We start from the raw sequence: 16,944 nt of genomic DNA on the forward strand, positions 1-16,944 counted from the left end.
TTGTGGTTGTGTGATGTATTTTGGATTAGTCAACTTTATTACGAGATTTTTAGTAATGGATTTCTAATTAGTTGCAAACCACACAAATTTTATTTGTAGATGTATTAACTTTATTTAAATTGCAGTAGACAAAGCTGAGGGAACAAGTCTGGCTTATTTATACTCATTGAAACAGAACTCGGATCTTTGTTGAACTAAACTACTTTCTCTTTGATGACCGAAACGCTGAAGTATTTTGTGCTACCAATTAATTTTTTTGCAAAATCGAATGTTTGTATTGTTGTTGTATGTTGTATGTTGTAACAGTAGTGAGTGAGTACTGTAGACCAATTCAAAGTGCGAGTTCGGTAAATCTCTTGTGCACAACAAAAGAAGTCCAATGCAACTTCGTGATATAGTTTAAGGAGCTTTCTTGGGATGCAGGTGAAACTTTGGGAAAAACAATAAGAGTCTTGGACCGAAATGAGATGGGATCAGAATGAAACGGATAATGGTTCCGTCTATATGTACAATCTGCACCCCACTCCACCCCACCACCAAAATTTGGAATTCTAGTGGTCAATGCGGCACGTGAAGTAATTTTGTCTTTAGTCGTGACTGTCATTAGATCCTGCATATACACAACCAAATGTGTAGAATATTTTCCGGTGGGCCCTTGTACGGCGGACATTGAGTTCCAACGTCAGGAAAAGGTCGTTGTTTGCCTCTTTCTTTTTACTTGACTTTGTTGCAATATGGAAATCCTATTAATAGGAGAATGTAGAGATATCATTGAATGTCAGAAGCATGAGATATCAAATAGATGACAATGAAAAGAGCGACTACGGCTTAGATTTTCTGTGTTTTCTTACGTTGCACGATCATTGGCTGCATCCACTTTTCCAAAACAATCTCTTCTGCTTTGTTGCAAAATCACATTGTTTTGTTTATGGCTTACACTTAATGGGATCGACACTAATGAGATCTAAATTCCTTTATCCTAAAACGTCATTACTGCTAATCAGTTTGAAATATATAATCCAATCAAGCGTCAATAAAGCCAAAAAAAATTCGGTCTTTGAAAACAAGGCAAACCTTCTACGCTAAACACGCGTTGCAATTGGTAATTGACTAAGAAACTATGTCCCCCCCTTTCTCCCACCCACCTCGTTCAACTTTAATGACTATATTCCCTTCAAGAACTCGATAATGTCTTGTTCGCTAAAAGTTTCCAAGTCTGGTACGTATTTTCCCGCTGGCAATTGATGCTTCAAAACCAAAATGCACGGAATTTTACCTCCAACAACATATTCCTTCATCAATTCCCTACCACCTTCGGAATCTGCCAAAATGTTAACCAAGTAAACTGGGCCCTTTCCCGGTGGATACTTCGACTTGTCCGAAAGCACGTCAAATAAAGCTTGTGTCACTTTGTTATCCTTGGGAGTAGCATATGTAAAGTTGAGTAGCAAAGGGGGTTTGACATTGACGTAGTTGTAGATATCCTGTTTATCTGACACCCAAACGTCGATAATTCTATTTTGTGTAGTGAATTGTGATGCTGGTGGCGGGTAGATTAAACGTTGAGATTGCGCTGCATCAGTCCATGACTTGAACCAGCCCCCTAACGAGAATGGTCTCGCTTGATTATAGAACTTGCTTCTTTCAATGGATCTGGCTAAGTTTCTACTAAACATTCTTTGGGATCTCTTGGTATCTGCTAAATTGAAATAAACGGTTTTCCTTTGAGGTTGCTACTAACGCTTCAATTTTCAATCGCGTAAATCAAAAAAAAGGCCAAAATACTTCACGTGACTACATAAAAAGCTATCAATTTTATTTTTTATAAATTTTGCTTGTGAGCTTCCTTTGTTTGCAGCTTTCCAGTTGTATACTGAACTACAAGATCTATAAATATCTCGATATGGCTTTGCTCACACAGTCATTGCTTTTCACAGTCAACGCTTAACCAATAGCTTGCATGTCCGGGTACATGGTTGGATTTGTCCCCTGTGAGAGCATTGTGCAATACGCTGGACTATTCAATTCGTCTTTTGAAGGAAGAGAATGCACCCTTTTCACTACTGGTACAAAACTTCAAAGACGCCATGACTGAGACACTTCTGAACTGCAACGTTACTTTTTGACACGGAAAGAGAAAGTATATTTATTGGAGCAAAAACCTATCAGAATTTGGCGAAAGTGGTTTACATTGTGCAACTGGCAAGACTTTCTTACTCCTATATTCGCCAGGGCTTTCAAATTATCGATGCTTCCTGTACTCGAGAAGGTATAAAGACTCAATCTTGGATCTGCTATGAAGTATACAGCAGGACAGATTTTCTAGCATGTTTTGACTTAGTCTCTGCCTTGGAAATATACCTTCGAGCATATTTACTTCGCAGCAAACAATCTTACTGTAGGTCGACTCGAAAACTTAAAAAATTCGAGCTTCAAACTTAATAATTCCAAAGTTGTGAATTTTCAAATAAGTTCGGGAAAATTAGAGGTACTTGACCTTTCAGCCAATTGGATTGAGGATACCCATTTGTCAATTCCCTGGACCCGCCAACCAGCACGGAAAGTGCCCTGTTTGAGAAGAAGACGAGTTGGAAGATCTCACAATGGAATTAGTAGGTGATAACGGCGGGTGCATACATGGAGGAAATAGACTTGTCAGGTAATCGTTTGGCTCATGATCGCATTTTAGAGTTGAGGAAAAAAAAAAAAAAAGAAATACTGTGATGAGAGGTTGCGAAACGCAATGCCCGGGACCCAAAACCCGATGTGTGAGTAAAGCTAGTAAATTTCGTGAATTTTGCCTTGGCTCTAGTATGGGCATTTTATGACTCTAGAATTGATTGTCTGGCAGTTTTAAAGCAAACTTGTGTGGTTAAAAAAAAAAGGTTCTATCTATGTACACGACGTCCTATCTACTCTATTCATCCCAACCATCCTTCCATCTCTTTTTCCAAAAATTACAATCAAACTGTGGTTTCCCCAACTTTTTGTTAACATCGTTATGAGCCTCACAGAGCCACTTCCCTAGATCATCCTGTGATTTTGTTTCCGGTTCATGTTTGTCTATATACTTGACAAAGTCTTCGCCACAATACCAGCACGGATAGAATCCAGCAAACAAGTTTAGAAACAGTCTCATGTCTTGCTGCTGTTTGGTGGTTGGAGTTTCCGGGAAAGTGGCCGCAATTGAATGGAGCAAGGTCCACGATGATTTTCCCAATCGTGCCACATCTGGTGGATCTTCTTTAGCGTACTTGAGTTCGCCACCGGGAGATGTACTAGGGGTTTCTTGTGCCTTTGCAACAGCTTTAGGATTCTTTATTTTGCCAGTCACGAATTGAAAGTCTGATAATTCGTTACAAGTACGGCACCTATTTATTGCAGTGTTAGTAAGCAAGGCCAAAATGAAGTGGTGTCTTTAAATTACATACGGTTTTCCATCTTTGTCGTAGATGATTTTACGTCCAGAAAGACCAAACTCTGGTCTCTTATTGGACGACTCGTTGGACTTCACTTCTTCACCAGTGGAAATAGGCATGCGTGAGATGGTACGTTACTTATCAAGCTGAAACGAACTGAGCTGAAAAAAAAAAAGCTGTAAATTTTGGTGCGCAATAAAACCCACCCATGTATGTAGTACTACCAATATACAAAGTCAACGATATACGCAATGCCGAGACAATGCCTGACTTTAAATATGCTCTGCTCTAACAATGCTCTACTCTAAATATGCTAAACTCTAACGGCCTCTATTTATTGCTGCTCTTTGGTCTTCAATTCTGCAACCAACTTTGCACGTCTTTCCAATACAGCATCACACAAGTCACCCACCTCCTTGGTCTTAATTGCTGATCTTGCTGTATAAAATTGATCCAAATCGTGTTTCAATCCAAACTTTAATTCATATTCGTATGCTGTACTGATCATCTCAAACTTGTCAATATCTTTGACATATCTGGCCTCGGTGTTTCTAATCTCCTCATAGTCAAACCATAACTCAACTAACTCGTCGGCAAACGCAGGATTGTAAGGTTTAATCACCTCATGAAGGAAATGTATGGTCTCTTCTTCTCTGCGATGCTTTTCTGCCTTGGATATCCCAGCATATGGAGTGATATCACCCACAAGTGATTCAGCTATATCGTGAACAAGGGCGATCTTGACACATTTGTCCTTGTTAACATTGGCTGGAGGAGCAATCATTGAGATTATGGACATTCGGTACATGTGGTCAGAAATACTTTCGGTGTCCAATGGTGGTACACTATGATCCAACCATCCGGTACGTTTTTGGAACTTTAATGATGATACGATTTGTAGAAATGCAAGCATATAATTCACAGGCTGGGAAGGTGACTTAGGGACCAATAAGTCCTTGATGTGTTCTGGCAATGCATCCACTGGTTTCCAGTGGTTCTCAGTCAAGTCTTTAATCGAATTCATTGGTGACGAACTTGTGTGTGTAAATCTTGCAGATAATGATGGTGCTGAATATTTGACGAAAGATATATAGTGCCGAAAAGTTTTAAACATTAAATGGAAACAAAAAATTCAAATCCACAGAATTGAGTGAGTAGAGCCAAATATCAAATGGCCCTGGAGTAGTTTTCTGTAGTTTCAAAGTAACGGTGGTCGAAATCTTGATCTGTATAAGCTCATTGTTTTCCTCTCGGAATGTAAACAAACGAATTTTCTTACCGATGAGAGGATTTACGTGCAGGACGATTGTTGGACAGGCAAACCACCCACCCCCCATCTAGCTAGAATCAGCGCTTGCTACAGCATCTTTAACCTCTCTCTCTCTCTCTCTCTCTCTCTACGCTATGTATTAGCTTAATCGGAAAGTAAACCAAGTTCTTATTTCATTAAATTTTTATACAAAGTCAAAGTACATCAACTTAAGCAACCAATTCAACAACACCACCAACAGCTCTAATCTTCTCTTCAGCCAATTTGGAAACAAATCTAGCCTTGACAATGACTGGAACTTCTGGCAATCTACCTTTACCCAAAACTTTACCGTAACCGTGGGCCAAGGTGTCAATGACTGGAGCAGCTGATTTTGAAGAGCTCTTCAAGTATTCATCCTTCTTTTCAGAGTCAACCAAGGTCCACAATTTGTCCAAGTTGATTTCTGGTCTCCAAAAGTGGTTTTGTTGTTTGTGGAAGTATCTCATACCAACTTTACCGAAGTAACCTGGATGGTATTTATCCAAGTTGGTTCTGTGGTGGTGTTGACCACCAGCCATACCTCTACCACCGGGATGCTTTCTGTGTTTACCAATTCTACCCTTACCGGCTATAAAATAAATAATTGTTAGTAAACTAAAACTCATGTTGATTGAAGTTTGAGGCGTCGAGATTGAACTAGAAACGTGGTGCCACACTACATCTGAGTCGTACTGGCGCCACGCTCGAAAAGTGTAAATGCTACTCCTGATGTCTCCACGATGCTGGATCCTCTTTCTATTAATAGTCGCTTGCATCAGTCCCTGTGTATAAGCTCATCTTTCACATTCTCTGGCTCATCCAACATAAAAAATATTCATCTCATGGATCTCCATTACATGAAATCTTCTAGTTCAAAATCTCTCTCTCTCTCCCCCTCCCTTTTAATCCACGTCGATTATATCAATGTACATACCAGAAACATTTCCTCTGTGTTTTCTGGTCTTGGTTAATCTAGTAGGCATTGTTGTGTGTGTAGTTGGTAAACCTCTATATGGTAGGAACCTCTGCCAAAAAGAAAAAAAAATTTCAGTTCCTTTGAAAATCGAAATTGAGAGAGAGTGTGTGTGTGTGTGTATGAAACCGCTACCGCCTACTTAATCTCTTCTCTTTTGTGCTGTAGAACACTACTCTCACCACACAACAGAAAAATTGTACTACGCACTAACTTTAATTCTTTTCTCTTACTAAACTATACATGTTAGGGCTCCAGCCCTCGAGTTTTGTATCTACCCCCATACTTCAGCGTGAGACAGTTTACCTTTTGTTTCGGGGACATAAGTTCTGATAAACCATATACTGAAACCACACATTATCGTAAATATAAAGTAGACAGAACCGCCTATTGCATGCAACAATACTGGGAACAGATAACCCACAATGAATGTGGCAATCCAATTCAAGCTGGTTCCAAAACTTTGTGCAGATGCCTTGGCTTTAGTTTGAGTCACTTCACCCACTAGCAAGAAGGGGATTGGGCCAAGACCAATGGCGAAGAAGGCGATGTACGTGAATGTACCAATGATTGACATTACGGAATTGGTCCATAAGATTCCCAAGCCCATCAACACTGTTGCCACACCGAGAAATGTCACCGAGGTAAGTAACAAGGGTTTACGTCCCACTTTATCGACAATTGTAGCAGATCCAAACGTCACGACAACATTCACCAACGAAATCAAACAATTAATCAAGATTGAATGGTTGGGGAACACCGAAACCAAAACAGACACTCCATAAAAAATGATTGAATTTATTCCATCAAACTGTTGTAAAATCAAAACGCCAGTTGACGCAATGAGCGAAGGTCTGAATTCAGGAGACGTAACATATTCCCATAAAGTAGCAGTAGACTTGGACAGTCCGTGTTCCGTACCTAACTCCCCATTCTCCATTAATGAGTTGCTCTCCTCAGTCGATTCGTCATTGCTCTTCCAGCCATTAACTTCAGCAGTTACTCCAGAATAACTCCCACCTCTCAATCTATGCAACACCGTATACGCTTGGTCGTGATTGCCCTGGTTTACCAACCACACCGGAGACTCGTCGACCCAGATAGTTAATACAATCACATTAACAGCAGCTATCACACCCGCAGTAATCAAAAGCCACCTCCAATCATTATCGTTAGACCACTTGAGAGAAAGCAATTGTGTAAGTAGAATACCCACATTAATGCTGACTTGATTCATTGATCCTAATAAACCCTTTGTGTGTGTTGGTGAAACTTCATTAATGTACAAGGACGTAATGACCAAAGCCGACCCGGCACCTAATCCACATATAAACCTGCCAAAAATGAGTCCATAAAAAGTATTGGCCAATCCATTCAATACAGATCCTATAATGTACATTGCACAATGCAAATAACTGGTCAATTTTCTACCGTACTTGTCAGCTAAATGGCCCACATAGAATGACCCCACTAATCCCCCAATGGAAAATATCGACGTGACAAGACCAATTTGATCAGGGGACATTGGTATGCATTGGAGGTAACCGCGAGACCCCCAAAACGAATCCATATAAGGGACTTGTCCTGGTTGTGAGCGTTTGCATGTGAGTACTAACTCAGGGGAGTTGAGTTCTGCCATGTGATATCCAAATTGCAACGATCCAAGACATATTGTTGAGACTGAAAAAATCAAGTTGGCTGTGAGTTTCAGTTGTTGTGCATGCTGTGCATGCTGCACATGCTGTGATGGTGGCATCGTTGCAATGACAGTGTTGAAATAGCTTGCTATATTGTTATCGGTGTTCAATCGATTTTGTGGGATTTAAGTGAGAAGTCTGGACAGGGAGGAAGGGGAGACGGGGAAGGGAAGCTGCATGCTACCAAAATGCTACCAAAAAAAAAAAAAAAAAAAAAAAAAAAAAATACTACAAAAGTGCAATTCCAGTCCGTTACCATGACACATTATATTACAACAGTATAAAAAATCTAGTTCTAAGTAATAGGTAAGAAGTTCCCCACAATCATCATGGGAATTCCGAAAACATCTCTTTTTAGTGTCCAAACGCAGCCGGTTCTAATCTTGACATCGGGCTTTGGCGTCAACAAAGTACATTCTGTCATTGTTGCACCCAAAAAATCGCCAAAGGCAATTCTCGAAAACACTTGAAAATACTCAACCACGGACTTGTCATCTAGTAATTCGACAATGAACTTGCGCTGCCCCTTACCCATAAGTTGATCTTTGCTCCATCCGGTCAAGACACAAAACTCATCTCCGACATAAGCTATCTCACCCGTTCTTCTCCAAACAATGGTTGGAGTACCGCTAACTTTAATGAAATTGTGGTATGTAAGTAGCGTTCTTTGAAAGCATTGCTCCATAAATACCAAATCATGCTCCTTCAATGAGTTCGTACACGCAATGAACGAAGGTCGATAGTTGGCCATAGATTTTGCCATCTCAACCAACAAGGGCTTGGAAAACCGTTTGCGTAAATAAGCAATAAGCGAGTGATACCCCGGGGTATAGGAAAATGGCTTGTTGACTTTTGCATATATTTCCTCTGGTTCTTTGAAAAACGCCTCATCTTTACCATTGTTGGCACTGTTTGGATTGCTTTCATCGTGTAAAATTCCAATCGAAAATGATAGGTTCAGTTTTGAGTTGCGCTCTTGGTAAACTGCGTAATCGGTGTTTTTCATCTCTTCAATGGCGGTAATTATATCAGGGAATAACGACGTGTTTTCTGAATCTATTTGCCCAATAAAATACTGATTGATTGAATCATCACATTTGGGGTATTTTGACTCCTTAAGTAAAGTGCTCGCATTTCTGAAAGTTGGTGCCCCCATGGGAGCATCCAAAGGGTTGTGCTTAAGCCCATTGGTATATGTTGATCCAGTTCCTGCTTGTGTTTCCACTGACGATGCAGGAGGCACGCTGCTTGTTACACCGGACATGGTTTGAGGTGATAAATTCGGCGAAATGTTGTGTGAGTTAGGTGTAGCTTCATTGGAAGTGGTATGGTGACCACTGAAGTTGTCTTGCAAGATATTGGAAAGTGTAGCATACTCCAAATCCGCAGCAGAGGAAAGAAACTTGGATTTTTTCTGGTACTGAACGAATGATGTTGGTGAGTTTGCATTGGTCGGAGCTCTGCTTGGAGGTTGAGGAGCATACTGTGGCGATATTTGAGCAGTTGCCGCTGATTGTTCTTGCTCGGGTTGTGGTTGGTAACCAGAGTTATTGAATGCATTTTGATAATAATAATCCTGAGAAGATTGTACACCCAGTCCTGGAGCATTATGTTGAAATAAAGTGGCTTGGTAAGTCGTGTGGTTTGAAGGATTAAAGTTATTTGGTTGGGGTAGAAGCACTGGCCGTTGCGGCTGAGGGTACAGGTCATACTGTTCTGGGTACGCCGAAGATGTCCGTTTCAATGGTGGTGACGTAGATTGAACTTGATGTTGACTTGGCAGTTGGAGTGCTGCTGGCAATTGTTGCACTTCAGATTGTGGCCGTGGTGGAGATACAATGGCAGCTGGATTTTGAAAAAGGGCTTGTTGATCTCGCTCATTTGACTGGCGCAGTTGTAAACGACTTTGAATATCGAGGTATGCGTGACTATTCTGGCTCATATTTGTGTTTTGAGGATGAGGTTGTTGCAAAGTTGCATTAAGTGAATACGTTTGTTGTAGTTGATGACTCGGTTGGTACTCCTGAGGTAGACTCTGTGTTCTTTTAATAGCCAAGCTAGAGTTCGGCACATCATTTAGGTACTTTTTCCGTTTTCGAGGAGCATCTTCGCAAGTTTGGTCCAACCCTCGTTGAATGCATCTCTTACAAGGTCGACCTGGGTCACACGTCATATGTGCCTTGTGGCAATGGTTACAAGCTCTCGAGGTTTTCTTCCTCCTCTATAATGCAAAGTTAGCAACGATTATGGATCAAATGTGGAGATCTGAGTTTTTTATACGTACTTGTCTCGCAGCGGGGGTTTCCTTCCCATTACTGTTCTCAAAATCGGAGTCAGAGTATTTCAGTTCCTGACCTTCATTCATCATACTCTTTTTGAAACAAAACTAACTTTTTCTTATATATACATTTGATCTTTGCCAGTTGTAAAGCGGTGCCAAAGTTTGGTATAAAATGGCTGATGTTTGTTTTCGCCTCTATTTACAAAACCCGCACGAAGCAAATGAGAGAAACAAATGTGAACTGAACCATATCCTCGGATAATTGGAGCTACCAATTGCGGTCAAATCTCCCACAGTGCTCATATATCACGTTACAGATTTTTAGAAACACAGGTTTCATGGTGGATATGTACCGTGTTAACTGGTCTCTTCTAATATGTGGTTGGAACACTCTTTTCGATTTTTTTATTCAGTTTGATGTATAATTTTGCAACCAAATGTAAGAAAAAATAAGATATCCTAGATCATCAGCTAAGCTGTCAAAATTAAGACAAGAGCAGTTCAAGTCCTACTACTAAATAACACAGCATATTAAAACTGCAATACCAGTAAATGCCTCATCATTTGCACGGTGCTGCTTAGAGTTCATAGAAAAAAGTGTGGCCAGAAACTGATTGTACTAAATGACTTTTCTTTAGTATATTCTGGAGCAAAGAATGAGGTACAAATTTTAGAAACTAGCTCAAGTCAAACCTATTGCTACAGCTGGTACTATTTTGCAAAGTACGGTGGTTACCTAAATTGATCATCCTCATTGCTTTGGTAGATGTCTGTCACTTTTAAAAAAAGAAAAAAGGTGAGAGCAGCAAAAGAAGAAGAAAAAAAAAAAAATTTTGTTAGTCAAACGAGGGATTCAATGAAGAGTCGCTTGAGTCAATTTTTATCTAGAAATACCACCAGTAGATTCTTTGGCATTTCCATCCGGCCTTGTTGTTACACTCCTCAACGTTGCATTTCAATATCGCATTACGCCATGTCTGATTTTATTACCAAATTTGAAAAATTGTCATTCGATCAAATTCCATCAAAGTTGGAAACCATTGAATTTGCAAAATTGAATGATGAGCAATTGGCATTATCGTCCCAATTTGAAACTTTATCCAAAAGACTAGATGAGAGTGACACATTGACACAAATTAACGATTCCTTAAGAAATAAGACTTTTGTAGTTGGGTCAGTTCCAAGTAAAGCTGATTTGATCTTGTTTGAGCAGGTATTGCCATTGGCTTCAAAGTGGACTTCGAAAGAAGATATTGCCAAGCACAGACATTTATTGAGGTGGGTTGATTTAGTTCAAAATACTTTGGTGAATGTTCCAGAGCCTGTCAAGATTGATTATGATATTGAAATTCCTAGAGAGATTAAAGAAAAGAAGAAACCAGCAGCGGGAGCAGCCAATGCTCAAAGTAAGGATGCAGCAGCTTCAACCAAGGCAGGTTCTAAGGCAGAAAAGAAGAAGCAACAAAAAGAAGAAGGAGCCGTAGAAGGCAAAGCCTCATCTGAACAAAAACCATACCAAGAATTATCTGAAGAGGAGAAAAAGGCAAGAGCAGCAGCTAAAGAGGCCAAGAAGGCAGCTAAGGCTAAAGCCAATGCTGAGAAGGAGAAGCAAAAACAAAATGAAAAAGCCGCATCATCAGCACCACCATCCCCGGCATTGCTTGATCTTAGAGTTGGGTTCATTCAAAAAGCAGAAAGACACCCCAATGCTGACTCGCTTTACATGTCGACTATCGATATGGGTGATGAAGAAGGTCCAAGGATTGTATGTTCAGGATTAGTGAACTATATTCCAATTGAGGAAATGCAAAAGAGAAATGTTATTGTTGTTGCCAACTTGAAACCGGTAACAATGAGAGGTGTCAAGAGTTGCGCTATGGTTTTGTGTGCTTCAAACAAAGATGATGGTGTCGTTGAGTTTGTTAACCCACCAGAGGGTTCCAAGCCTGGTGATAAGATTTTCTTTGAAGGGTACAGCGGTGTTCCTGAAAAGCAATTGAATCCAAAGAAAAAGATTTGGGAAGCTGTTCAACCAAAGTTTACCACTACCGAGAACTTTGAAGTTACTTATACTGAAGAAGGTAAACCCCCAGCATTTTTGGTGAATGAGAAGGGAGAAAAATGTAAGAACAGTACTGTTGTTGGTGCTTCAGTTAGCTAGATTGTGTATATAAAGAATGCAACCGCTGAAATGTCTAAAGTCTACGTTTATTACTTGTTGTTGCTGCTGCTGCTGCTGCTACTGTTTGCAACTGTAAGTTTTCCCAAAGTTCTACAGTCAAGAATAAAGCCTTTTCAAGCGTAGACAGATGCACAAGACGTTTTCTGTTGAAGTGATAAAATCGGTTATGTGGAATATGCTTTGGAGAAACACAAAACTACGTTGACTATATATCAAATACACATGTTGTGATGTGTTGTGATGCACAATTTCCAGTAGAGAAAATGAAGGGTGAGAGGAAGTAGCCAACAAATTAGAGGAAGTCAGGCTTTAGGTGCAAGTGTTTATCAGCAGTAAATTACAGGACTTCAATTCAGTTATTTTCTTTGGACTGACGAGGGGTAAGAGATAATAATTGTTAGTGATTGTCTAGCGAACAACAATGAGCTGGTCCAACACCACTGTATATAACGAACGACATGCTTTAATTACACCGATGGAAAGCGTCAGGCGTCCTCTTTGTATAGCTGCAGGTTATCACAATAATGATCTAGACGTACATCTTGTTGTCTTTGCCAACAGTTTAAAATAACTTGAAACCGTACCCACCTTTTCCACTCCGTAGACAGTTAAGTTGTAAATACAAAGAGAATAACTCAAACATTGCCGGAGAAATGGAACAAATGCTTCTTGTTTGAATTGTTTTTTGGGCAGACGCTGACCAAAGCTGAGATAATTGGAAGTGTTTTGTTGGGGTGGGCAAAAGTTGAGCTGTCGAGTAAATAGTTTGACCTTTAGTGATACAAACGCATATAACGACAATTTCACTATTCACTTGGTAATTGCTTTTTACACAGGTGGTCAAAGTTTTTTTTGTGTTAAATCTGTCTCTGTATCTATCCGAAAGCGACTAACGCTATTGTTATCGATACCACTACTGCTACTGCTACTACTAATGCTACTACTATTGGTACTATTGTTGCTGCTGTTGCTCCAGCTGCGACCACTTTATGCATTTTGCAACATTACTTGAGTTTGGTCTACTAAAGAAACTGCAAACCACCAATGTCGCAAATGTGAGATTGTGGCTGGCCCCATTCAATATCTCGCTAGAGGATACAAGAGCCCTAAACAGCAGATTATTTTCAAGACGACGGATGAGTGGAAGCGGAGATCTCCGGTCAGGGACTTGATCGATATAATAAGTTCTGTTTCGCTGTTTTACTATAGAGAAAGAGAGAGGTATAATACTGTAAGTCGTCAATAATAAAATATTATTTTACGACAAGAGAATATAATTAAGTTAGACAAAAGGGCACACATCAACAACAACAGACTCTCATCCATATATATATTGAGCCGCACTTTTATTTTCGTGGTTTTTTTACGACACTCACACAAAGCTCAATACTGTAGCAAAAGTATGGCTCAACGTATACAAGGGTGAGGAGAAATACTGGCTTTCATAATATACATCTATGCAAACATCTTCTTCTCAATCCCCTATTCTCTGTAGCCGTATTTGGAAGTAGTAGCAAATGTAGTAATGGTACACATGTACATATACATATATATATGTATATGTACATATATAATAGTTAATGTGAAGAGGGTTGAAGTTTGGGGTTCCAAAGAAAAAAAAAAAAAACTGCGGGAAAGATTTTTCTTTGCAAAAGAGTACCGTTAACCAACCAGCAGCTGACCATTTCCCTCTTCAAACAAGAATCACGTATATATTCCGTCATTTCAATCTTCATTGCAACCAACCACAACCATCTACATAATACAGCCATACTCTTAATTACAAGTGCTCCGCTCAGCCGTGCCCCTGATAACTGTCTTTGAAATCTTATCTCCACATTATACTACACCAAAGAAATTCCTGTCTTTTGCAAGCTGTTGATATATCTTCAATACTCGACGCACTATGAATAACAACGACAACGCCACTAACACTAGCAACAGCAGCAGCAACAGCAACAGCAACAACAGCAGCAACAGCAGCAACAGCAACAGCAGCAACAGCAACAACAGCAACAGCAACAACAGCAAGGACTTTCAGGACTTGTCTCCACTCTCAAAATTGTCATTAAGTGGAGATTCCACCCCCATGTCTATAACTTCATCTTCGTCCAAATTGAACAAGGTGACAAAACCTTCTACTACAGAGCCAAAGAGAAAAAGAGTTACTCGTGCTTGTGACACTTGTCGTGCAAAAAAAGTCAAATGTGACGGTAGACAGCCTTGCATCCACTGTACAGTCTACTCCTTCCGCTGTACTTATAATGAACCAAATATAAGAAATAAGAAAAACTCGGGCATACCTAAACCGTCACTGCCAAATGTGGTTGCGGCATTGCACGCAGCAGCAGCTAATGGCACCTTATATGGTGACCACCACCACCACCAAGGGAATGGAACTCCGACCAGCGCCACCGTAGCCCACAACGCTAGTTTTGCTGTTGGTAATGAAAGCAATAGAATTGGCAATACAGCGAGCCCTGAAGCCGCAGGTGTGGCTACTACACACATATCTAATGGTGTTTCTGTCGACTCGTTCCCCACAAAGAACTTAATCATTGCACAACAAATCATCAACGCCGTTCTTCCGAAACTACAATTTAACTGCTTGGACCCAAATTTAGAATTTGACTTGGACAGGTTTCAAAAGGTAATCTCGTACACCAATCAAAAATTGCCTTCATCGGTATTCAACGGGAGCGAAATAGCCGACCTCATGCTCGACAAGGAAGCCATTGTACCACCGCCAAGAAAGGCATCGACTGAAACTGTTAGTGAAGACTATTCTGCAACTACTCCTCGTGAAGTCAAGTTGATTCTTCCTAGCAAAGAAGAGGCGTTGGAGTTGATTTACACTACTTGGAACAAAGCATGTGTTTTGTTTAGGTTTTACCACCGGCCATCACTTATTCAAGAGATTGACTTGTTGTACTCGTTGGATCCTAGCGAGTACGGTGATAGACAGCAGAAATTTCTTCCGTTTCTTTACTCAAGTTTAGCTTGTGGATGTTTATTTAGTAAATCACCCTACACGAAAACTACCCACAATGAGAATTTGGAAGATGACGGTTTCAAGTATTTCTTGGAGGCGAGAAAATTGATGGATATAACCAATGTTGGAGATATTAGCTCGATTCAAACTATTGTTATGATGATCATGTACTTGCAATGTTCAGCTAGATTGTCCACTTGCTATTCATACATTGGTATAGCTCTCAGAAGCGCTTTGAAGGAGGGATTGCATCGAAATTTGTCAATATTTCAAAATTCTAAACGCAAGTTGGATCCAATGGAGATTGATACTAGAAAACGTTTGTTTTTCACAATTTACAAGATGGATATATACATCAACAGTTTATTGGGGTTGCCTCGTTCATTAACTGAAGACCAATTTGACCAAGAGTTGCCAGATGATTTGGATGACGAAAATGTTACTAGAGAAGGCTACTTATATGACAGACAAGGAGGCCGGTTGAGTTCAGCTGGATGTGCTAATTACCACACAAAATTGATGTTTATATTGTCACATATTCTCAAGGAACTTTATCCAGTCAAGATAGTACACACCGAGGATAACAAATTCTATCATCACGAACGGCAACAACATCCACAGGAGCAGAATCATCACTCACGTGGGTCTCCAGCCAGCCTGCAAGTATCTCCTCGTCAGCTACCTCAACAACACTATGCAACTTCGTCCAAACCGGAACCATTTACAAGCTCGTCAACGACATCAACTTCCAATTTGAGTAAGAACTCACTGACACCAACGACCCCGTTGCCATCAGCTCCTGATAGAATCCACACCAAAGTCACAGAGTTGGAGATGGAGTTGAAGGTGTGGTTGGATAGTTTACCACGTGAATTGAAACCCACAGACCCCAATGTCAAACAAACAGATATTCCGAAAAAGTTTATTCTTGCAAACTACTATCTACACTTGTCATTTTTGAATTGCCAGATTATGCTTTATCGCCCATTTATCCATTTTGTCAGTGACTCAATGAATGGCTCCTTATCTGATCCAAGATCTTTAATTCGAGGAAGAAACTGTATCAAGATTGCCCGTATGGTTGTTAAATTGGCCAACAAGATGATTGATGAGCAGTTGTTGATTGGTACATATTGGTTTTCCATGTACACCATCTTTTTCAGTATTGCATGCTTGATGTATTATTTCCATTTTGCAAACTACAACAACAATGGACATGGAGTTAATGCGTTTGGGGTTTTGTTTGATGACGATTTGAATGTTGAGGTGATTAAGAAGGATATTGAGATTGGGAAGAAAGTATTGGACTCGTTGAAGAATTCTTCAAATAGTTCTTTGCGTATTTATAATATGTTGAATACGTTGTTTGAACAATTGAATCGCAGGACTGCGTCGAAAACGGTACACAAGAAACAACAACCACAACAACAACAACAACAGAATGCCAACATTCTTCTTCAAGAGAATGTCCAGAGCACTTTTAAAAACTTTGATGAGAACAACAAGTATATGCACGATGCCAAGAAGGATGAATTGAGCGAGTTTTTCAAGGATGCTAGCATTGCCCGATTTCAGTCGACTTCGGAAATACCCAAGGATTTGGCCAATATTGAAAAACTCTCGGTAATCAAAGAGGAAGACAACGAAGAGATTGGTGGGAATACAGGAGCAGGACTTACTTCCAACTATATGCCGGGGGTGTTTGATAAGCTTGATGCCCAAATATTTGGAAAGATTCTCCCTCCTTATATGTATGATCAACAGCAGTTGCCAACTAACCAGCAACAACCACCGCCACAACAACAACAACTTTCACAACAACAACAACTACAACATTTTCAACACCCGCCCCAGCAGTTCGCTTCATCCACTGGCCAACCAATACAACAGTTTGCACCATATGAACAAGAACAAGGAAGCAACATATATAACACGGGCAATTCGTTTGTTCCAAATACTAACAAATACAACCCGGATGAAGGTTTGAATTTCGAAGAGATTTTTGGAGCTTTGGACGGATTTGCTGCGGGAAATATGGGGGATGGCGGTGTTGGCGAGAACAATCCTATTGATTATCTAGCACCATTTTGAGTGTAAATTTGGGAAGGG

General features: G+C 40.1%; 8 protein-coding genes across 8 annotated transcripts; 2 read left to right on the plus strand and 6 right to left on the minus strand. All coding sequences in view use genetic code 12, as the record gives it.

Moving 5' to 3' along the window:
• Window positions 1-1,163: 1,163 nt before the first annotated feature.
• On the minus strand, window positions 1,164-1,676 carry KGF57_001163 (uncharacterized protein; the record flags this gene model as incomplete). The annotated part of the gene is made up of 1 exon (XM_051750341.1): window positions 1,164-1,676. The coding sequence occupies one exon, from the start codon at window positions 1,674-1,676 to the stop codon at window positions 1,164-1,166; it is 513 nt and encodes a 170-aa protein (XP_051610309.1).
• Window positions 1,677-2,917: 1,241 nt separating this feature from the next.
• On the minus strand, window positions 2,918-3,538 carry ERV1 (flavin-linked sulfhydryl oxidase; the record flags this gene model as incomplete). Its single annotated transcript, XM_051750342.1, has 2 exons — window positions 2,918-3,371; window positions 3,432-3,538. The coding sequence occupies 2 exons, from the start codon at window positions 3,536-3,538 to the stop codon at window positions 2,918-2,920; spliced, it is 561 nt and encodes a 186-aa protein (XP_051610310.1).
• Window positions 3,539-3,753: 215 nt separating this feature from the next.
• On the minus strand, window positions 3,754-4,443 carry KGF57_001165 (5'-deoxynucleotidase; the record flags this gene model as incomplete). The annotated part of the gene is made up of 1 exon (XM_051750343.1): window positions 3,754-4,443. The coding sequence occupies one exon, from the start codon at window positions 4,441-4,443 to the stop codon at window positions 3,754-3,756; it is 690 nt and encodes a 229-aa protein (XP_051610311.1).
• Window positions 4,444-4,898: 455 nt separating this feature from the next.
• RPL28 (60S ribosomal protein uL15) lies at window positions 4,899-5,693 on the minus strand (the record flags this gene model as incomplete). Its single annotated transcript, XM_051750344.1, has 2 exons — window positions 4,899-5,299; window positions 5,645-5,693. The coding sequence occupies 2 exons, from the start codon at window positions 5,691-5,693 to the stop codon at window positions 4,899-4,901; spliced, it is 450 nt and encodes a 149-aa protein (XP_051610312.1).
• A 264-nt stretch (window positions 5,694-5,957) lies between these two features.
• Window positions 5,958-7,439, minus strand: HGT18 (Hgt18p; the record flags this gene model as incomplete). Its single annotated transcript, XM_051750345.1, has 1 exon — window positions 5,958-7,439. The coding sequence occupies one exon, from the start codon at window positions 7,437-7,439 to the stop codon at window positions 5,958-5,960; it is 1,482 nt and encodes a 493-aa protein (XP_051610313.1).
• Window positions 7,440-7,675: 236 nt separating this feature from the next.
• Window positions 7,676-9,553, minus strand: ZCF11 (Zcf11p; the record flags this gene model as incomplete). The annotated part of the gene is made up of 1 exon (XM_051750346.1): window positions 7,676-9,553. One exon carries the CDS (start codon window positions 9,551-9,553, stop codon window positions 7,676-7,678), a length of 1,878 nt encoding a protein of 625 aa, XP_051610314.1.
• A 1,081-nt stretch (window positions 9,554-10,634) lies between these two features.
• ARC1 (Arc1p) lies at window positions 10,635-11,822 on the plus strand (the record flags this gene model as incomplete). Its single annotated transcript, XM_051750347.1, has 1 exon — window positions 10,635-11,822. One exon carries the CDS (start codon window positions 10,635-10,637, stop codon window positions 11,820-11,822), a length of 1,188 nt encoding a protein of 395 aa, XP_051610315.1.
• Window positions 11,823-13,749: 1,927 nt separating this feature from the next.
• Window positions 13,750-16,926, plus strand: ASG1 (Asg1p; the record flags this gene model as incomplete). The annotated part of the gene is made up of 1 exon (XM_051750349.1): window positions 13,750-16,926. The coding sequence occupies one exon, from the start codon at window positions 13,750-13,752 to the stop codon at window positions 16,924-16,926; it is 3,177 nt and encodes a 1,058-aa protein (XP_051610316.1).
• Between the last annotated feature and the right edge of the window lie 18 nt (window positions 16,927-16,944).

The sequence above is a fragment of the Candida theae genome (assembly GCF_024610275.1).
Source record: "Candida theae strain CBS 12239 chromosome Unknown scaffold39, whole genome shotgun sequence".
Classification (NCBI taxonomy): Eukaryota; Fungi; Ascomycota; class Pichiomycetes; order Serinales; family Debaryomycetaceae; genus Lodderomyces; species Lodderomyces theae.